Raw genomic sequence first — 23,078 nt, forward strand, 5'->3', positions numbered from 1 at the left:
TCAAAAGCTGCTTATTAATCTATTCTTCTTCCTCTTGTCAATTTTTTTTCTTAGCTACTGCTGCTTTCTATGGAAGAAGCTGCTTGGTTCTGGGTCGGTGGAAGCTTCTCTCTTTTGGTAAAGGTTGCACTGGTGTAATTCTGGAAATGTGTGGAATCTTCTGTTCCTGTTTTGGCTTGTGAAGTTCAGCTTCAATTTTGTTTTTCTGTCTCCTCCTACCAGATAGAGCTGGCTACACTGTTGATGTTTTCATTTTTGTAAATGGGGTCTAGTTAGCTTTCTTAGAAAAAAATGTTGGGATGGCTGCAGTGGGGGTAGAAGATATTTTTTGAGGCTTGGTTGTTGAAGGTACATTAAGCAGATCAAGGACAGTCTCTGAGGAAAGTAATTAACATGATTCAGCATCCTTGGTTTTAAGGCAGAAGACTACTCAGAGATGACTGATATAAACTGTTATTAAGAGCTACAGTTAAGAAGAATTGCTGACATTCTAGAAGCTAAAGAAGCAATAAAAGAAGCAATACGCTATATAAACCTCTTCCATCAATAGAGCCTTGGATTTCTTGGAAATATTTTAACATGTCACAGCTTAGCAGTTTGGGCAGACCTAAAACCTAAGGACAGAATTCCTCTCTATTCTCCCTCTACCCCCACAAAAGAAAGATAAATGGGGAATAAATACTGGAGACATTAGTTGGAAACTGAAAACAACCAGATACAGATTTACTAACACAAGGGACGGGTAATAACATAAGGGATAAAGTAACAAATATATACAAATATATACAAATATATACAAATATGGGGGTTTTTTTAGCGATAGATTGCACGTAACAAAGAGCAGCACAGTCAGCAGCAACTGAGAAGAGGGGGGAGCTGCTGACTTTCTCGATCTTTATGGAGTATGGGAGGAAGTGGGAGGGAATACATCCCTCCCTTTGTGTTCTGCCCCTCTCAGAGTCCAAAAGCCCTCCTGATGTAGTTCCTCCTATTCAAACAATGACATAACTTTGAAAATGGTGAAGGTATATTTAAGGAATACAAATTCAGATGGAAAGGAAGTTTACACACTTCACTGATAGACTTTAGGATATTATTTTTTTGTGTTACACTAATATCTGCAAATCCCAGACAAAATAATCAGAACTTATTCAACACTGTTTCTGCTCAATACTAAGATGTAATCTCTGCGCTAGTTGCATGGGATGCAGGGCAGAAAAAGTCCAGGAGAAAGGAATAACAACTCCCATAGATTTACAGAAAGGGCGTTATTTGATTTAAGGAGCTTGTCATGGAGCCTGGGATGGACACTCAGAACTTGCCAGACCAAATCCAAAGCCTGAATCAATGACATCAGTTCCCTTGTGATGCCTTTTTGCACTATTACTTGGCAAAGCTTAGGAAAACAGTCAGAGACTGGGTTTAAGAAAAGGGATGGCATCTAGCAGAAGACAGATTATCACATTTAATGTGTGCTTCTTACTTCAAGATTGCTCCTGCTCAGTGCTTTAGTTTTTAAGATTGCTAAAGATTTCAATCACATGCCTGTGAAGTGGTTATATGTTTTGCTTCTCAGTACAATTAAAGCCTAACAACTTCCTTGCACATGGAACAAATGGTATCTATTTACTCTTTGTTTTCACTGGAACAGGCTTGTATTTGCATTTCCTTGGTGGAGCTCTCCTTGAAAAAGCAGAAAGCCATATGTAGGTATCTGAGAGACTGGTAAGGATATTCAGCCCAGAGGCACACATCAATTCCCTGTTGTCATTTGCCTCTGCTGGAAGAGGCATGAAAGGACTTTAGGTACCTGAAGTGCAACATAGGTGGAAATCAAGAGTTTAACTCGGGCTGCAAGCCATAAAATCCTTGTCTGAATAGCACTAATATCTGGAAGACTGCAGCTTCTCTATCACCCTTCTGGTCAACTTTCTGCCAACAGGTGGCATGGAATGTCTTTATCTAACATGGATAGTTCAGTTGTTTGGGAGGGGATGCTGGCTGGGCCTTCATGGACTTGTAGCCTACCATTGAATTCAAGCAAAGAAAGCCAACAAGGTGCAGCAGCAAGAGGGGTGAGAAAGGAAAAGCCCAGGCAAGGAAGGAGGAAGCAACAAGTGCAAAGAAAATGTATCTGTTTTCCTCTCCTGCTGTTCTCTGACAGCTTCCCACAGTATAAAAGCACTCCCAAGAAAGCACATTTCCCCTGAGGTAAAGCTGTCACATGTTAAGTGACAGGAAAGGAGTACAAAGAAGAGCAACAGACCTGTGTTTTCTGTTCCACACCAAATGAACTGCTGTAGGGCAAAACAGAACAGTCTCTTTCAGTCTGGCATGCACAGAGCAAAGTATGACCTAAGGCATTGCATTTTTTTGTGATTAGCATTCTCTCAGACGGAAGCCAAGTGCTTCCTCCACACAGCCTGAAGCAGGGTTGTTGGCATTGCTTGTGGGGAGGGCTGGTCAATTCTGCCCCTTCCCCTCCTCTAAATTTTAAAGCACTTTCTAACACTTCCTCCCGCTGCTCCTCCTGAGGAGATTTGTTGCCAATTCGGCCAGAGGGCACACCAGCCACCCCAAGAGTGCTGCTAGAGAAGAAAACTGAAGTGGAGACATGGAGCACTGCTGCCATCCATTTTCAGAGACTGTAGGGTGATTCTTTGTGAAACAGAGCACGTTCAAGCTCTCAATGTTTATGTTGGCTCACAAGTATTTAATTTCATTTTTTTTAAGTTGAAAATGTCACCTTTGTTGAAGCAAATGTTAATGCAGTTGAAAAGCTTCCTGGCAGACAATAAGCTCCTAAAGGCAGGAGTCTCCTCAAGTAGTCAGAGCAAGTAAAAGACTCAGGTTCCCATTTGCATCGTCTCGGCACGGAGCTTGAGTTAACTATCTAGCTTTGTATTTAAATTCCTATGAAAACATAACTTGTGGGGGGGTTTCATTTTGCTAGTGTCTGAAATCTCAGCAGGAGCACAGATACATTAGTACAGTATCTGCTTTACAAGGTTATTTGAAACTCCTGTAATACTTTTACCAAGATCCAAAAGTTTGAAAGGGAAAAAATTATATAGGCATACTTACTGTAAAAATAGACTTAAGAAGGGGTAACTGCTTAATGGGAAAAAAACACTTTGATTGGAAAAACTCAGGTTCAGGCTCCAACTGTTATTTAAACACTGCGTGAACCACTGCATTTCACTCTAATTTGTGAAGAAAACTAAATTGTGGTTTATTTATTATTAACATATTTATTTATATGAAGGTGCATTGTGAATATTTGATGCCATGACCCTGGAGGATAAGGACTGTCATTTTTAAAACACCACTGTGCTGTACTTTGGATATGCAATCAAGGAGACATTTTTTTGAACCTCTCTGTTCCAGACCTTTAACCTCTGTCTGTTTCTGGGTGCACAGATATGACATGTGAAGAATAAATTCACTAAAACTGACTCAAGTTGCACCAGGTGTATGGTGAGTGAGCAAAAAACAAGGACTGGATGCAGAGGTCAATGAGATTATATATCAGTATATCGTTCTTTTTACTGTGATAGCTGGAGATTGCAGTATGTATGGTGATTGTAGTAGAATTTGGCATGAAAAAACATCTTTAATTATAAACCTTGCAGGGTCAATAAACTTGTAGAGCGATCCATGTGGTGCATAGGCACTGGGATAAGAAGTAGACATAAAATAAAGCTCACCTAAATGCAAATGAAAAAAGAAAACCATTTTCAGAATCAAGTGCTCAAGCTAAGTCCCAGTCCTCCATTTCCCTCTCTTTCCTGACTCTTCACTAATTCATGTAGCCAGAAATGTCACTTCCTCACTCATGTCTTACTTCTGAGAAGTGGGCTTTGGTCTTACCCTGTCCTGAGCAGGTAGGCTCCCAGGGACAGTCAGGAGACTGTACAAAAGGGAACAAAGTATGCATTGGTGCTTTCACCTTGGTGAGATACCTGGTCATCATGACCACAATAATAATAGTATGCACTGAGACACTTCCACTGAACTTCCTAATTAGTGGCTTTCCTTATCCCCAAATCAAAGCCTTGGTGTATCATCACCTTGGTGTGTAGTGCTGCTGTTGTGAATAAAACTGAGGAATTTATGCTAAAGAAGAGGGGGAAATTCAAATAATCTGTAAGAACTCAAGTGAGGATGAGCTAATAAATTGAAAGAACAATCTGTGTTGATACGGTCTTTTCCTTAATGAAACAGCAGAAACGAACAAAGGAACAGGGAAAGGCTGAAACAAACAGCCAGTCAAACTCCTTAAAGAACCTGGATCATTCAGACTGCAAGTTCACAAGAGGATCTATCTCCCAAGCCAATCTGCAGTAGCCTCACAGGGCAGATAATTCTGAACCACATATCTGTCCTGCTGAGAGAGCCACAAGCCTGTTTTGCAGTGCCTGTTCTCTAGTAGCATGTGAGGGAGTAAAATAATTTTAGACATTTGCCCTACAAGACAGAACTGACAGTTCTCATTCCAGTAAATATATGGCTATTATGATACCTACCTGCTTCATCCTCAGTAAATAAGATAATACATTTTCTATAAAAACTGATCATTCCAGGGAAAATGCAAGCTTTCATGTTACCAGTGCAGGTATCTTGCTTCTATTTACTAGTCTTCTCATCTTCCTTTAATGACATAAGCCGACTGTATGAAAATTAAAACCCTGTGTTTTATGTTTCCATTATAAAGATTAGCTCTTATTAAAATCATATATTACAAATATATCAGTGAGGGCCCAGACTACTGACTGTCCAGTGAGAGGACAAGGGGCAGTGGTCCCAAACTGGAACACAGGAGGTTCAACTGAAACACAAGGAAGAACTTCTTTACTGTAAGGGTAGAAGATGATGCCAAAGGTTTAAACTTTCTAACACATCAGAACAAGAGTAAATGGCCTCAAGTTGTGGCAGGGGAGGTTTAGATTGGATACTAGTGATGGCTGTAAATCATTCTTTATTAAATTTAATGCACTATGTTATTTTATTATAGAAAGGTATTGAAGTAAAACTCTGCTTTGTCCTCTTGGATGAATGACTAACCACGAAATTATCAGCCAGCATCCTGTAGACTGAGATAACAGTGGCCCAGCTCTGCTTGCCCTGGAGACTCATTTCTGACACGAAACAATGGGATGTTGCTAGGAAGAATGTGACCAGGCAGGATACCTCTGGTTTATTGCAAGGACTAACAGGAGGTGCTGATGATGAGCTTAGGGAAAACCCTGATGAGCCTAGAGAAAACCCAGACTCACAGTTCAGATTCAAATATTCAAGGCCTGAGGTTAAAAGTACTCTGTGAAGAAGACTGCTAGCCTTCCTCCAGCAGACCCCTGGAGACCCTTGCCAGGGGACAAGGCGAATGTGGAGATGGGTGGAGACTTATGTTAATAGCTTATTTTAGTAACCTTGATTCTTGTATCTATATGCATGTTTCTGTACTGCTTATGTATAACTTTGGGTAATAAATAGTTGCTTGCATTTAGCTGCTGTGTGTGAGCTTGGAAAGGAGTGATCCCCCTCGCACCCAGCACTGTGATAACATGCCTGATTTATAATCTTTTGTGGGCTGTAAAGTTTGTTTCCTCACATCATGGAACAGTGGAACAGGCTGCTCAGAGAGATTGTGGAGTCTCTGACTCAGGAGACATTCAGAACCCACCTAGATGCCATCCTGTGCAACCTGCCCTAAGGGAACCTGCTCTAGGTGAACCTGCTCTGGCAGGGGAGTTGGACTGGATGATCTTCAGAGGTCCCTTCCAACCCCTGACATTCTGTGACTGTGATTCTGTAAGGTATGGAAAGACAGACCTGAAGAAAAGCAAACCTGTCCTAAGGACTACAAATTGCAGGAAGTTTAGATTCCAAACAAAATATTTTATAATTGCCAGAGTGCTTAATCTGATACACAGACATCCAGTATTCTTATCTATACTCCATCTCAAAAGGTCTCTGATATCCTTATTTTCCCTGATAAGGCAAATGTGGGTACAGAATGGGAGCTGAACATAAAACAATTAGCCTTACTCATCCATGAAATCACCAAAAAATATAGAAGCCAGTCAAGCTGGGCAACTCACATCCTCTGTAAATATAACATCCAGTGACTGACTTCCACACATTGTGACCATATGCAAATATGTGAAGAATGTCATCTGTTAAACACAGAAGAATAAAAAGTGAGAAAATTTATATCCAGAGTGCATCAAAAAGCAATTGCTCAATGAGTCAGGCGGGCACAAAAATTACTAGAATGATAAAGAGCATACATAAATTTCAGTGGGAATTCATTAATTTATTCCAGGACAGAACAGATGCAGGGTCTTTAAGGAACTCTGTGTGTAGTTGCTCATCAAGGTTTAGTGGAGATGAGCTTCCCTAACACATGAGACCAAGATTCTCTGCATCAAACAAGCAGTGCAGAAAGGTATCAGCCTGCAGAAAGGCTGATAAGGAGGCCAGAAGGAGGATCTGGGGAAGCACAATCCTGTCAGCCTGACCTCGGTACCAGGAAAAATCACAGTGAGGTTCATCTTGAATGTGCTCACATAGCAAGTGTCGGACAGCCTGAACAGGCCCAACCAGCATTGCTTCAGGAAAGGCAGGTCATGCTTGACCAACATGGTTTCATTCTATGACCAGGTGACCTGTCTAGTGGATGAGGAAAAGGCTGTGAACATTGTTTATTTAGACTTCAGTAAAGCCTTTGATAGTGTCTCCCACAGCATTCTCCTAGAGAGCTGGCAAATCATCACATAGGTAGGTGTACTCTTCACTCAGTTAGAAACTGACTGGATGGCTGGGACCAGACAGTTGTAGTGAACAGAGTTAAATCCATTTGGCACCCAGTCACCTGTGGTGTTCCCCAGTTTTGGGGCAAGTCTTATTCAGTATCTTTATCAATGATCTGTGTAGGCAACAGGTGCCAGGACCTGCCGAGTAATGAGCACCGACTGAGCTCATTACTCGGCAGGTCCTGGCACCTGTTGCCTACAGATCTGAATGAGGGGATTGAGTGCTGCTTTAAGGGTTGGACTCGATGATCTCTGAGGTCCCTTCCAACCCAGCCTATTCTATGATTCTATGATTCAGTAAGTCTGCAGATGACACCAAATTGGGCAGGACTGATGATCTGCTTGAGGGCAGGAAGGGTTTGCAGAGGGACACAGACAGGTTTGATCAATGGCACAAGGCCAACTGTGTGAGGTTCACTGAGGCCAAGTGCCAGGTCCTGCACTTCGGTCACAACAACCCCAGGCAATTCTACAGGGGGAGAGGGGCTGGAAAGCTGCCCAGTATAAAAGGACCTGGGGGTGCTGGTCGACAGCCTTATGAGTAGGAGCCAGCAGTGTGCCCAGGTGGCCAAGAGTGCCAACAGCATTCTGGCTTGTATCAGAAATAGTGTGGCCAGCAGGAGAAGGGAAGTGATCACGGCCTTGTACCCAGCACTGGTGAGGCTGTACCTTGAGTACCGTGCTCAGTTCAGGGCCCCTCAGGAGATGGATATGGAGGTGCTGGAGAGTGTTCAGAAGAGAGCAACAAAGCTGGTGAAGGGTCTGGAGCACAAGTCCTGTGAGGAGCAGCTGAGGGAACTGGGCTTGTTCAGTTTGGAGAAGAGACTGAGGGGAGACCTCACTGATCTCTACAACTCCCTGAAAAGAGGTTGTAGCCAGGTGGGTGTTGGACTCTTCTCCCAAGTGAATAATGACAGGACCAGAGGAAATGTCCTGAAGTTGCATCAGGGAAGGTTTAGACTAGACATTAGGAAGAATCTTTTTACTGAAGAGCAGCCAGACACTAGAATGGGCTGTTCAGGGAAGTGGTAGTCACCATCCCTACAGGTATTTTAAAAATGCATGTTGGGTGGTTTTTTTCCTCTTGTATTGTGCTTTTTTGTTTGGTTTTGGTTGTTTGTTTTTTTTTCCTGGGTGGACAGTTGGACTTAGTAATTTCAGAGGTCTTTTCCACCCATGATGATTCTGTGATTTGTTCTCTCCCTCACTGCAGCAACCCTTTGCACTATAGAGAAAATTTGTCTTCATACACCATTCTCCAGGCCAGCAGTCCAAAATCTGGACACATCTTTCACAATAGCCAGAAATACTGCCTTTTCCAGATATATTTAAGATTTTACTTTGCTAAACCATTTAAGCCCATACTTAGGTATAATCAAGTGTTAGCAGAGCAACCAAGAAAGCAAGAACCACGTAAAAGTTCACCCACAAATTCAACATGGTTTGCAGCTCTGTTAGCCTTTCTTAAAAGCAACATAAGGGAACAAATCCACAAGGACCATGAAAGGACAGTGAAAAAGTCACAAGAACAGTCAAAGATACAAAACAGCTAAAAAAGATGGGACTAAACAGTCTTGCAGAGAGGTGATCAGAGTAGAATCATAGAATTTTCAGGGTTGGAGGGCACCTTTAAGATCACTTAGTTCCAATCCCCCTGCCATGGGCAGGGACAACTCCCACTAGATCAGGTTGTTCAGACCCTTTCCAGCCTGGCCTTAAAAACTTCCAGGGATGGGGCTTCCATCACATCTCTGGGCAACCTGTTCCAGTGTCTCATCAGTAGGGTAGCAGCCTGACAGTGGTCTGTAAATATCACTACTGACATTGAGAAGATGGGTGGCAAGCACTTGTTCAGCCTTTCCTCCAGAAGAAAAGTGAAGAACCATCACATAAAGGTAACAAAAGCCAGGCTAAATAAAGTAGGTGAAACTCTGCTGGAAGAAAATGTGGGTGCTAAAGATGTACAATGGTTAAATGTACAGGCTAAGTTAATATTTGGTCTAATACTGTACTAATAATTTTGGTCATGTTTTTGCATGCATAGTATCACTGAAGCAGACTCTACCTGAGATTTAGAACTGTTTCAAGTAAGTAAGTATCTTATGCAATTCATGTAGCTACAATTGACTGTACATGTGATCTTCAGGAAAAAATTACTGCAGGCAACATTTTCAAGTGTTATATAACTAAAATTATGTTCCTTCAAATATCATTATGTTTTTAACTGTGCAAAATACGGGTTGAATACTGAAAATCAAGCATTACCTGTGAAATTGTACCTAAATTTAAATTCCTCATCTTGCAAAAATTCTGGGCCAGAACATCTATAAAATATTTCCATTAAAATTACACATAGAATCTGCACAAAATAGCAGATGTTAAAACAGAAGCTAAATTCTGCTGAAATACAAATTTGCTGGTTTTCATACCAGTAGCCTCAAACAGTCTATACAGAGTTTTTATTTGGAACATATGTAGGAAAGTAAGTTGTTGAAGAATCAAGTATGTTAGTATTTTTTCAGGCTCATTAAACAAGTTTCATTATACAAAATTCATTAAACAAATCTGAGGCAGCTGTACAAGCACTGGCAATTTTTTTGTGTGCAAGTAACAGCCTTTCTAGGATATTCAATGTGAAGACTACCAACCTTCATTTCAAACTTTGCATAGCAAATCCTTTGCTCACAGAAACATACAAAGGAATTTTGTCCATATTAAGAACACATATGACTTAAATATTAAAGCCCTTTCAACTCTTGGTGTAGTAAGTTTCTCACTTTTCCTTGCTGCCATCTGATTACAAAGCTGCACAGAATAGGTTAATTTTTGTTGCTTTCATATCGCTTCTTCCCAGATCAGAAGTCTCCAGCCTGCCAAGGGGAGCCAAGTCCCCCAGGCCTGTCCTTGCAGCCTGAGCTCAGCCAAAATGCCAGAACCACAACATTTTTCCTGGTTTTTAGGGTCTTCCCAGAACAAGGTTGAGTGCCATCCTCAAAAGCCAAAGCTTCAAGTCAGTGACTGTTGAAAGAGAGCAGTTTTGGTGCATTCAATAACCCTGATGCTTACGCAGTTCATTTACTATTGCTCACCTCCTCCACATTCACCAGCATACACTCGCACCCCCCAAATCTGTTGAGTTTGTAGTTTTATTGTAATTTTCACAAAATACGATGCTCAAGTACTAGGAAACAAGGAGAGGTAACAGCCTGATAAGGTGTCACCAAGGAAGGGGGGGGGAGAGTAGGCACAGTTTAACCTGTGTTGCATTTCAAGGCCTGGGAAGTTCCCTCATTCCCACTAAGACGCGGCCACAGCCCAGTACTCCACTGGCACAAGTCACTGGCAGTCTAAAGCTCCTCTCAATTCTAAAGTAATTACTTTATTAACATCTTTGAAAACATTTTTAATTTCTCTTAACTGGGGAGAGTCCAGCTCCCAGACCAGCAGTCTGAGAAGACAAAAATAGCTCCCTCTGAAACAAGGCATGTCCTCACCACCTTCAACCTCTATCAACTCTATTCTGTCAACAGTCTGCATCAATAAGCACATAGAAATCAGCACAGCCCCAGAGCACCTGCCATGCTTTTCCATCCATCAGACTTCCTACGCAGTGTTTCCCTGGCACACAACACCCAGAGCACCCAGACCCTGCAACATGTGAGCCCTCATCCCTCAGGATCTAGGTAAACTCCCAGGTTTAGGTGGGGCCTTGGGGGCACTGTTGGTTGTTCTTTAATTTTACTCAAGAGTGTGTGTAACAATACAACTAATCCTGCTAATTTATAGAGCTGAAGAGGCAGAAACTGCTAAGATTAGGTTGATATTTCTTTGCTGCATCATAGCAGTTTCCCAGCAAAAAGAGCTCGCATTCAGCGCTCCTCAGGTCTCAAACTGATCAGAAGTGTGTTACTTTCCCTGAACCAGCTCCTATCCCCTGCTAATATCATAGCTTTTAATCTGCTGGAATAAGGCTTAATTGGCCTTTTTGTTTTTTTAAGCCTCTCCTGCAGCAGTTCTGAACAGAAAAAACATCCTCTCAGACAGAAGCCAAACAGCTGTTCTAGCACATGGATCAAGGTTTTAATCCAGGGAATTTTTATAGCCATACAACTTGCACAACACTTAAGAAGAATGCAGGCAGTTTTCAGAATTTCACATTCAGTTTTTAAGCTTAAATCCTTAGAACAAGTGTAGCTAGAAAAATTATACCCAGATCTGCCAGATGCACACTGAAGCAGCTCTACCATCAGAAACAAATTGCTTTAGATGCCTCTTCTGGCCTGTTAGCTTTCAAGAGAAATCTATCTGGTTTAGAGGGACATCAGGAAAACCATAGTACAGAACACATCCCCATCTAACCACCTGCTATCAGTTAAGAAACACATAGCTCCACTGCCAGGGAAAGGTGCACTCCATAGCACCCTTCTTGGACTCTGTAGGACCGGCTGCAGTTGCCCAAACCAGTCTGTGTAATCCCCAGTACAGCACTCATTACCACACCAGGAATACTGGGGGCAGGAGGAGGGGGAGAAGTTGTCTGGTTTTTCACTGTCTGTTGGTTTTGACACTGAAAGACCAACTAACTGAATGAGATGCTTTGTTACAACACATTGCTGATATGTATTTAGTATGACTTCCCCCAAAGGTGTGAAATAATGCTCCTTTTACTAAATTAGAGTGGATACTAATAATTCAGATTAATCTATAATTACCTACACCTTTCTTGAAATATGTTTTGTTCAAAAGACAAAAGCTACTAATACTGTCTACTGTTGCTTCTGAGCCTAATCTTTGCATTCCAGGTTCCATAAAAATAAGGTTAACAAAAGCACTTGATAGTGTTTATCTGCTGTTTATCAGCAGTTTATCTGAAGTTCTGCTGCACACAACAGAAATAAGCACTTAGAACAACTACATCCTGACCATGTATATGCACCTTTTTTTTTGCATTTGATGTGGTACATCAACATTTCAGGGGCAGTGACTACAAACTACACAGATACTGTGGAGGTATCATCTTTTTCCATCCCTTCCACATGATACCATAAGTAACAATTTGATCCAGCAAAGCCACATCACTAAAACAAAACCTTTTAGTAGATCTTGGCTGTTGGACTCTGTGATCTTAAGAGGTCTTTTCCAACCACGATGGTTCTGTGATTGTGAGATTCTGTGATCTCTCCACCGATTCAGCAGCCAAGTAATATTTGCCAGAGAACCCAATCTTATTTCCATGGCTGTTGCCAACTTGAACAGGAAGAGCAATAACACAATCACCGTTTCCACCCCAAAGATTTAAACACCAGTCTTGGTCTAAAAGGTTGGAAAAGTGTAAAAGCTTACTACTTTGAAAATCTGTAAGAAAATAAATGGGGTGGGTGTCACGGTTTAACACTGGCCCGGCAATTAAACCGAGTAACAGACGCTCTCTATTAATCTCTCTCTCCTCCCGGATAAGAAAGGAGAGAGAATAAGGGAGAGAGACTTATGGGTTGGAAACTAAACTACACAACTTTAATGAAACAGTAATGATAAATGGGAAAGTTAATAAATATATACAAATATACAAGAAAATGGATACCACATTCCTCCCCCCTTTCCCCCAATAGCTCTCACGTCACCACTGAGGCTGCAGGGCAGCTCTGGGAAAGTCCAGGCTGGACTCCTGGAGTCGGCAGCAGTCGGGAACTGGAGGCAGGAACACACAGATATGGGCTGGCACAGATCAGGAGCACAGGCAGGCAAACGGACGGGATCCTTCCAGGATGCCGGGGTGAAGGAATGGAAGCAGGAAAGGCAGGAAGGGCAGGCAGCCGGAAGCTGGAAGCAGGAAATCTGGCTTGGCCCTCGTGATCCCTCAAATTTATACTGAGGATGACGTATATGGGATGGAATACTCTGTTTGGTCAATTCTGGCATCTATCTTGTCCGTTCCTCCCCAAAGGAGGGATGCAGGTGGGACCTCTTTATGTTTTCTTCAGAGCTGAGCAGTGTCCTTGGCTCTGCATACCAGTCTCTAGCAGTAACTATAAACATCAAGTGTTATCAGTCCTAGAAACACACACTGTCTGAGAAACTTGCTGTTAATTTCAGCAAGTGCAACTACTTACAGGAGACTTAGCTGAAAGCAAAAGTACAAGACAGAAAATCACCTTTATCCTGGCCCAAACCAGGACATTCCACCCCTTATTCCATACCATTTGCGTCATGCTCCAATCATTACTATCTCTTATCCCTAAATATATCTATACACAAATTATTACTACCTCTCTGTGCTAAAATTCACTAAGTAATGAGTCTATGATTGCTGATGCTCATCTATTGTAGCAGATTCTCAAAAGAAGGAGCAATTTTCACAGTTCATGTTCATGGTCCAGAAGTTGCAGGTTGCAGATGTTAACTTCAAGGAAGTTACTGGGTGCCAGCCGATGGATCTAGTTCTGATTTCACCATCACAAAATCATCCTGAAAAACACTCACAGAACACTGTTAGTTTGTGCAACCACTCACATAACAGTAGTTAAGGTGGGATACAAGTTCATGACTCCCAAAGAGTCCATGCATTACTGATTAAGCTAAACAAGCAGAAATTAGGAATTCTCACCTAGTGTTAGATTCCCTTGTGGTACACATTGTACTTCTCCATCTTTCATCATCACCCACCAGGTGTGTCCAGGCCCTTGAGCGAAAGCAACCCCACGAATGGGTTTGCCTTTGCCTGAGGCAGGATAAACCCAAACTGTTTTCCCTAGCAGATTCTTTTCATGCACCACAGGCACTTTGTCCCCATCTACTGTGTGTAGAAGATCTGACTGAGCAGGACCAGCTCGATTGATGGAACCCCTGGTATTAACTAACCAGGTAGCTTTTGCCAAGTGCTTGTCCCAGTTTTTGAAAGTTCCACCACCCAATGCCTTTAAGGTAGTTTTTAACAGTCCATTGTACCTTTCAATTTTACCTGAGGCTGGTGCATGATAGGGGATATGGTATATCCACTCAATACCATGTTCTTTAGCCCAGTTATTTATAAGACTATTTTTGAAATGAGTTCCATTGTCTGACTCAATTCTTTCTGGTGTACCATGTCTCCACAAGACTTGTTTCTCTAGGCCCAGAATAGTGTTCCGGGCTGTGGCATGAGGCACAGGATATGTTTCCAGCCATCCTGTACTTGCCTCCACCATTGTAAGCACATAGCGCTTACCCTGGCGGGTTTGAGGCAGTGTGATGTAATCAACTTGCCAGGCCTCCCCATACCTATATTTTGACCATCTCCCTTCATACCACAGAGGTTTCAACCTTTTAGCTTGCTTAATTGCAGCACACATGTCACAGTCATGGATAACCTGCGCAATAGCGTCCAAAGATAAATCCACCCCTCGGTCACGAGCCCATCGATATGTTCCATCCCTGCCTTGATGACCTGAAGCATTGTGGGCCCATTTGGCTAAAAACAGTTCACCTTTATGGTCCCAGTCCAGGTCTATTTGGAACACTTGAGCAGCTTTATCTGCTCGTTGGTTGTTTTGATGTTCCTCAGTAGCTCGATATGAAGGTACGTGGGCATCTACGTGACGCACTTTTACATCAAGTTTCTCTAACCTAGCAGCAATGTCTTTCCACAGTTCAGCAGCCCAGATAGGTTTATCTCTACGTTGCCAGTTGTTTTGTTTCCACTGCTTTAACCAACCCCATAAGGCATTTGCTACCATCCATGAGTCAGTATAGAGATAAAGTTTCGGCCACTTTTCTTGTTCAGCAATGTCCAAAGCCAATTGGATGGCTTTGACCTCTGCAAATTGACTTGATTCACCATCTCCTTCATCTGTTTTTGCAACTAGTCGTGTAGGATTCCATACAGCAGCTTTCCACCTTCGATGGCCTCCTACCAGACGACAGGATCCATCAGTGAAAAGAGCATATTGTTTTTCATCCTCTGGTAACTGGTCGTATGGTGGGGCTTCTTCAGCCCGTTTTACCACTTTTTCTGGTGGCATTCCAAAGTGTTTGCCTTCTGGCCAATGTGTTATTGCTTCTACAATTCCTGGGCGATCAAGTCTTCCTATCCTAGCTCTCTGTGAGAGTAAAGCAATCCATTTACTCCAGGTAGCATCGGTAGCATGATGGGAAGATTCTCTACCTGTGTACATAAAACTCAGTACAGGTAATCGTGGCACCAGGAGGAGCTGTGCTTCAGTACCAATCACTTCTGAAGCAGCTCTAACTCCTTCATATGCGGCCAGTATCTCTTTTTCAGTGGCTGTGTAGTTGGCTTCGGAGCCTTTGTAGTTTCGACCCCAGAATCCAAGAGGTCGGCCTCGAGTCTCTCCTGGAGCTTTCTGCCAGAGGCTCCATGTAGGACCATCACCTCCATCTCCGGTGTAAAGAACATTTTTAATGTCTGGCCCTGTTCGAATTGGTCCAAGGGCCATTGCCTGCACAATCTCCTGTTTAATACTCTCAAAAGCAGCTTGTTGTTCTGAGCCCCATTTAAAGTCTTTCTTCTTCCGAGTAACCTCATAGAGAGGTTTCACAATCTGATTATAAAGAGGAATATGCATCCTCCAGAAACCAACAGTTCCTAAGAAGGACTGAGTTTCTTTTTTGGTAGTTGGTGGGGCCATAGCTGTTATTTTGTTAATCACATCCATTGGGATGTGGCGACGTCCATCTTGCCACTTAACTCCCAGAAACTGTATCTCTTGTGCAGGTCCCTTGACCTTGCTTCTTTTGATAGCAAAACCAGCCTCTAGAAGGATTTCAATTATCTTCTTACCTTTCTCGTAGACTTCCTTTGCTGTGTCACCCCACACAATGATGTCATCGATGTACTGTAGATGTTCTGGAGCTCCACCCTTTTCCAAGGTATCATGGATCAGTCCATGGCAGATGGTAGGACTGTGTTTCCACCCCTGGGGCAGTCGATTCCAAGTGTACTGGATACCTCTCCAGGTGAAAGCAAACTGTGCCCTGCATTCTGGTGCTATAGGGATAGCAAAAAATGCATTAGCAATGTCAATAGTAGCATACCACCTGGCTGCCTTTGACTCCAGCTCATACTGAAGTTCTAGCATGTCTGGCACAGCAGCACTTAGTGGTGGAGTAACCTCATTCAGGGCACGGTAGTCCACTGTCAGCCTCCACTCTCCATTAGGCTTTCTCACTGGCCATACAGGACTGTTGAAGGGTGAGTGAGTCTTGCTGATCACTCCTTGGCTTTCTAGTTGCCGGATCAGCTTGTGAATGGGGATCACAGCATCTCTGTTGACACGATATTGTCTTCGATGCACTACTGAAATAGCATTCGGCACCCGCTGGTTTATAGTTCTCAGCAAACCCACTACAAAGGATTTGTCTGAAAGGCCAAACAAAGCATGCAGCCATTCTCCATTCTCAGTCTTAATAGCTGCAGTACCAAAGGACCACCGGTACCCTTTCGGGTCCTCGAAATCACCTCCCATGAGGCAGTCTATGCCAAGGATGCACGGAGCATCTGGACCAGTCACTATCGGGTGCTTATGCCATTTTATTCCAGTGAGGCTCACATCAGCCTTCACAATAGTCAGTTCTTTGGATCCCCCTGTCACTCCAGAAATAGTGACAGATTCTGTCCCTTTTTGATTCGATGGCATTAGTGTGCACTGTGCACCAGTGTCCACCAAGGCTTTATATTTTTGTGGCTCTAATGTGCCAGGCCATCGAATCCACACAATCCAATAAATTCGGTTGTCCCTCTCCTCCACCTGGCTGGAGGCAGGGCACCTCTAAGCTTGAGCACATACAACATTGTCAGTATGTGCATTACTGGAGTTTGCATCCCCAGTACTCACACCTGATGTAGAGGGATCTTGAGTCACCAGCATATTTGAATTGGGTAACTCCACACTGGAGACTTGAGCAGCCATCTTTTTAGAAGGACCTCCTTTTGCCTTCGTCTTAGTCAGCAACTTACGTACTTGCTCCTCTAGGACAGCAGTAGGTTTCTGATCCCACTTTTTCATGTCCTCTCCATGCTCACTCAGGAGTGACCATAAGATTCCTCTTACTGAATTCTGTTTCTCTCGATTCTGTCTCATAGGAGGGCGTCTCTTCTTAATGGCTGCAATGCGGGGTCCTCCGTCTGTCTGAGGGGAAAGGGGTGAATGCAGTTTCTCAGATTGTCTCTTTATAGCTGAGACCCAAGCCCGACGAGGAGCTGTGACAGCATCTTCACACTCTCGTACTGTTTTAATCACATCACCCACAGTTGCATCCACATCTGCAGGAACCCATAGCATTACTGATAGTGTGTGGTTAAAAGGTAGTGGTGCAGCATGCACAAACCTTTGCAGCATAGGTCTAGGGCACGGTACGTGATAAGGATCTTCAATGCCATCAGCATTATAGATCACGTCTCGTACAGCCAATTCCTCCAGATACTTGAGAGCTTTTCCAAGCGTGGGTGCTTTGACCTGTGGGCAGTCTATTTCCTCTTTATAGGGATATCTCTCCCTTACAGCTGCCAAGAGTCGCTTCCATAGGCTAGTGGTTCCAGCCTTTTCCCCAAATGCTCGATCAATACCTGCCTCTCTGGCCAGGGATCCCAACTGTCTGGCTTCCCTCTGAGTTAATGTTATGGTAGCAGCCCCGTCCGTCCAGCATCGGAGTAACCAAGAGAGAAGTGGTTCACCTGGAAATCGACTATAGTCTTTTCTCAGAGTACGCAAGTCTCTCATGGAATAGGACTGAACAGATTCTGAGTCTGAGTCCTCAGCTGACTCTGCTTTAGAGTCTCTTCTAGCTGCTCTACGAGGAGAGGCAGTATCCTCTATTTCCTCTATCACCTGGTCGTCTTGTTCAGACTTGGAAGGGTTAAGGCTCATTTCTGATTTCCATTGTTTTCCTTTTCTCCTAGTTACAGGGTCAACCAGTAACTGTGTGGGCTGAGGGGGAGAAGCTGTGGTATCTGCAGCAGTAGCCGCAGCAGGGCTCGTTTTCTGAGCAGCAGCAGTGTCTGTGGGGGTAGAGACAGCAGCTGCAGCTGTAGCAGAAACACTGGCGATGCTGGCCGGCCTTATCTGAGTTGTGCCCTTGTGTGAGGGGGGGCGAGAAGCGGCAGGAGTGGGGGTGCTCTCTCTATGAGGTGTGCTCGTTCCCCTAGTTGTAGTTGTCTTATTCCTCACCAACATATGATAGCACATGAAAATATTCACAGACACCTGAACAACAATGGCTGCAAGAATCAGGAGGCTCAAAACTATAACAAGCATAATGCCATTTTGACAAGAATCCACTGAACTCAGCCCAAGAGAGGTATATTTCCTCAAAAGAGGGCTGAAAATGTAATTACTAACAAAGTTCTTAATCCTTGTATGAAACACCACTGTACCATGCACCATGATATACATCAATATTGAGGACCATATTGCAACGATGGTTCTAAAGCAGCTCTTACGATTAAAAAACCACATATTAACAGCAATTCCAGCTGCAAATAAACAGATTGCATACCCTAAGTACCAAATGTATGGCATGATTGGTTTAATCTCCAACCCTGTGAAATTTCCAAAGGAAAAGGTCTGATTCCCACTCAACAAAGCCATTCTTCGACTGGAGTTGGAATTGAAACTATTCAGGCAAATTAGTCAAAATTTGAACTGGACTCGAGCCAATTAGCTCGGGCCCCACGTTGGGCGCCAATAAATCTGTCACGGTTTAACACTGGCCCGGCAATTAAACCGAGTAACAGACGCTCTCTATTAATCTCTCTCTCCTCCCGGATAAGAAAGGAGAGAGAATAAGGGAGAGAGACTTATGGGTTGGAAACTAAACTACACAACTTTAATGAAACAGTAATGATAAATGGGAAAGTTAATAAATATATACAAATATACAAGAAAATGGATACCACATTCCTCCCCCCTTTCCCCCAATAGCTCTCACGTCACCACTGAGGCTGCAGGGCAGCTCTGGGAAAGTCCAGGCTGGACTCCTGGAGTCGGCAGCAGTCGGGAACTGGAGGCAGGAACACACAGATATGGGCTGGCACAGATCAGGAGCACAGGCAGGCAAACGGACGGGATCCTTCCAGGATGCCGGGGTGAAGGAATGGAAGCAGGAAAGGCAGGAAGGGCAGGCAGCCGGAAGCTGGAAGCAGGAAATCTGGCTTGGCCCTCGTGATCCCTCAAATTTATACTGAGGATGACGTATATGGGATGGAATACTCTGTTTGGTCAATTCTGGCATCTATCTTGTCCGTTCCTCCCCAAAGGAGGGATGCAGGTGGGACCTCTTTATGTTTTCTTCAGAGCTGAGCAGTGTCCTTGGCTCTGCATACCAGTCTCTAGCAGTAACTATAAACATCAAGTGTTATCAGTCCTAGAAACACACACTGTCTGAGAAACTTGCTGTTAATTTCAGCAAGTGCAACTACTTACAGGAGACTTAGCTGAAAGCAAAAGTACAAGACAGAAAATCACCTTTATCCTGGCCCAAACCAGGACAGGTGGGTTAGTTTTATTTAGCTACAACATATAACAAATGCAAAATTAAATTATGCCCTGCAGAACGAGCGGTCAGAGGCAATAGACTTTTTATACTGATTTTTTCTACCAGCCATGTGCAGAAAAATGTTCATAACATCAACAGTGGTGGTTCTGTGAGGACCTGTAACACACCCTTTCTGGTTTTCTAGTTTACCAACTGCAATATGATAATCACTGATGCTACCTTTTTTCAACCCCAGTGCCGAAAGGGCGTATCCCCCTCCCAAGGAGGTGCCAGAATTCTGCTAGCAACCAACTAAAGTAGAAACATTTTGGTACACAGATGATATTTTAGGGCTGAGAAAATACTAAGTAGAAGAACTTCATAGACTCTTAGCAAGACTGAGTGTGTCTTTTGGCTGCTTTGTGTTTTGGCAGGCAGTAAGTGCAGCTTTGCATGACTAACAGTTGTTACCAAAGACAGATCAGCTCAGCCCTGCCCTCTAACTCCAGGGCAGGGAGAAGCTCAGGAAAAAGTGTCTTTGGTCTTTTCTCATTGCACAATGCCTCTTTCCATGAGCCAGATGGACAGTGGGAAGACAGCACTGATGAAAACACAGTGACTGAAGCCTCCAGGGCCTTGCAGCAGCTGTGTGAAACCACTACCTATTAAATTTTGTTCTACTTTTACATCCACACCCTTTGGAGCATCCTCAGCAGAAACATGATCAGAACACATCCTTCATGGGGTCCAGGGACCCAAATACTAGATCCTAGAATTTTACTAGGTCCAGCATCTAGTAGCTGCCATCAGAAAATATTGATCTGGAACTGTCCCCTTTGTTATGAGAAAATTAGCAGAGCAGCAGGGCTCCTGTCATCATCTGAGTTGGGCAATGTTCTCAGAAATCACTACTGCTAGCAAATAGATATTTCCAAATACAAAGTGATGCACCTTATACAAAGCACTTTGCAAAATTCATGCTGAGGCTTAGGTACCATTACTCCATCAGCCCACTTTTCCCCTGCTTCCAAACCTCTTTTACAGGAACACAGTTGGCCATAAAAGGCTATCAGAACCACAAGTGACCCCAGGATATCTTTACATTCCACATAGTTTATGGCCCAGAGGATCAATATAACCCATGACATCCCAGTATTTTGCTGCAATGCTGTTGTGTCTCTCCTGGTCACAGCAGCCAAACTTTTCATAGGCAGAGAATTTCAAGTGAAAAGGGGGCTGGAAAGGCAGCTCATAACCCAGACACTGGTGGTGAGACACTGGAACAGGCTGCCCAAGGAAGTTGTGTCTGCCCCCTCCCTGGAAGTGTTGTAAGGCCAGGTTGGATGGGGCCTTGAGCAGCCTGGTCTAGTGGGAGGTGTCCCTGCCCATGAAAGGGGGCTGGAACTGGATGATCTTCAAGGTCCTTCCAACCCTAACCCTTCTGTGATTTCAACTCAAGATTGCAAGACTGTAGAAAAACTTCCACCAAGCAGAGAATTTTTCAGTAGTTCTGTGCCTTTGCTACAGGCCTGCAGCACAAGCTTCCCTCTCTGCTCATGCAGCTACAGCAACCTTTCACTCTCTCCTACCAATGATATGAAAACAATGCCTGAGCTGAACAGACAACCCAGAACCAACACGTGCAAAAACTGCCTTTGGATGTGTTGAAGTGCATCATCTATTTGAACAAGCCACAGTAGATTTTCACAACCTATAATTCTTCTCAATATACAATGCAAAAAATGTGACATATAGTTCTCCATTTTCCATATATTTCAGGAAATCATAGCAGCAAGCTATGTAACCCCTACACATTTTTGCACTAGGTTAAGGCACTACACCTATAATGAACAGCACTTCTAGTCCAAAATAGATTTTGAACTACATTCCCAGTCATTTAAAATCATCTAGGCATCTGAGGATCAACCCTGTAATACTACTGAGACAAAAATTCCACACCATAGTAGTACATTTCACACAGAAATATGGTACTAGGATTAAATAAATTTTTCAACCATATCAATTTGTATCGATTTTATTATAAAATAAATACAAACCAAGGTGTTCTTGCATAAATACATAAAAAAATTCTGGTACTGAGTTGATAGGGTTCCCCTAGAAGTTTTAGAGTAGCACCAATACAGTAAGTCAGTTTCATAGAGTGTGGCATATTCAGGCAAAGACCCAGTAGTTCTCCAAACTGAGACAAAATTTATTGATCTGAGGGTCCATTTATACGCTAAGCCCTTTCCAGGGCCCTCCTCCAAGATCCTCCCACAAAGATCTGGTGTTTTTCCACTGTTTTTTTTGTAATTTTCCACCATCCCTTTAATAAACACGTGGCTTCATTAGCATATTTCTTCATTATAGCTGACATTATCTTTGCCACTTCCCACAACAGAGAATTAAAAACACAGTAAGAACCTCAAGGACACATTCTAATCAAGGTTTTAGAGAAGAATCCGAAGGATCAGAGATTCTCAGGTACACAGGATTGTGCTTATTCACAAATTTCTTCAGTATCCGAAATCTTTTCACCTGAGCTTTGCAGCCTTGGTGTGATACGTATTTAAAATACTTGCAATCTAAGAAAATAAGAATTGAAAAGAGGTGTAACTTAATACCATAATACACGCAAATAGGAAATGTTTTCACTGTTTAAATAACATGCAAACATCCAAGAAAATTTTCAGTAATGAAAGGTAATAAAGTAATCCAATACATGCATATTAGACCCAAATGCAGCATTAAATGTATCCTCAGCTAACCCGTAAAATATTCTACATATAGATAACTGTATGCTGTGTCTTACGTTTTTTTTCTCTTTTTATTTCTCAAATCGATTAGAACATAAAATGTCAAGACTATAACAAAGCATCAGTTTCATACAATGACAGTGTGTTGGATAAGGAAAACAGAGGTTCACATTAACATCAATAAGCACTGAAACTTCATTGAACAAAATCAGAGCTGGAACAATTTAATTACTCATCTGGAAATAAAAGCTAGGAGACATCTGATAAATAAATTAGCAAGAGCAAAAAAAAAGACTTTCAGTATGAGAAAATGTTTTATGAAGTCCAGAAAATAAAGCTAAAAAAAGCTGACAAGGAACAAGTTGCCTATCAATCACAAGTCCAAGCTGGTATTTGAGCCACATCTCCACACCATGTTCTCATTCTCCATTTTGCAGGAGCTTCTTGGCCTGATACCATAACTCAGTTTCAGCAGCATTTCAAAGACTGCTACCCATCTTCACCTTCTTACCCAACTGCTGATGGTTTTCACTCAAGACACCCTACCACCTCCTCCTTCCTGTACTACAACGCTCCCATGGTCCTAAAGGACCAGCTGCTTCCCAGTATTCCCAGATCAGCTACATACTATCTCATTCAGGCTAGAACTAGACATTATTTCTGTTCTGTGTGGTAAAAAGGAAAGAATATTTAGTATTACCCTTTCCCAGTAAGATTCCAGCCACCACAGCTTTTTCATAGGAAAGGCTTTCGCTTTCCTTCCAGTTTCTTTTTGCCAAGTAATGGGTAAAATGGAAGGCTGGCCACCAGTCCTTCCTGGAGTTCCACTCTTGCTTGATCCAGTCAAGATGCTTCTCAGCACTGGAAAAGGGTAAAAGAAGTTACAGAAAACCTTAAATTAGGATGAAAAGATGCTTAGAAGGCACTAAATTTTACCAGCTACTACAAGGCTCCTAAATTGCTAGCACAGACACACTGACCTTAAGCTAGATTAGCACTTCAATCTGCAAACAGAAATAACTTTTTTTTTTAAAAACAA

At 42.8% G+C, this 23,078-nt stretch overlaps 2 protein-coding genes across 3 annotated transcripts in view; both read right to left on the reverse strand.

Annotated features, from left to right (window-relative positions):
* On the reverse strand, window positions 1-21,515 carry HHIPL2 (HHIP like 2). Its single transcript, XM_071741165.1, is given in 7 exon segments — window positions 1-48; window positions 50-375; window positions 1,601-1,683; window positions 3,626-3,707; window positions 4,527-4,669; window positions 20,383-20,648; window positions 21,468-21,515. Coding segments are annotated over 7 exon segments (996 nt in total).
* The window catches only part of TAF1A (TATA-box binding protein associated factor, RNA polymerase I subunit A), an 11,802-nt gene continuing 10,026 nt past the window's right edge, over window positions 21,303-23,078 (reverse strand). For both annotated transcript variants that reach the window (XM_071739715.1, XM_071739717.1), the window contains 2 exons: window positions 22,740-22,900; window positions 21,303-21,868 (listed from right to left, as the gene is read on the reverse strand). In XM_071739715.1, coding sequence (XP_071595816.1) covers window positions 21,726-21,868; window positions 22,740-22,900 — 304 coding nt within the window. In that variant the 3' untranslated portion in view covers window positions 21,303-21,725. The remainder of the gene's footprint in view (window positions 21,869-22,739; window positions 22,901-23,078) is intronic.

This window comes from Heliangelus exortis, chromosome 3, assembly GCF_036169615.1.
Source record: "Heliangelus exortis chromosome 3, bHelExo1.hap1, whole genome shotgun sequence".
Classification (NCBI taxonomy): Eukaryota; Metazoa; Chordata; class Aves; order Apodiformes; family Trochilidae; genus Heliangelus; species Heliangelus exortis.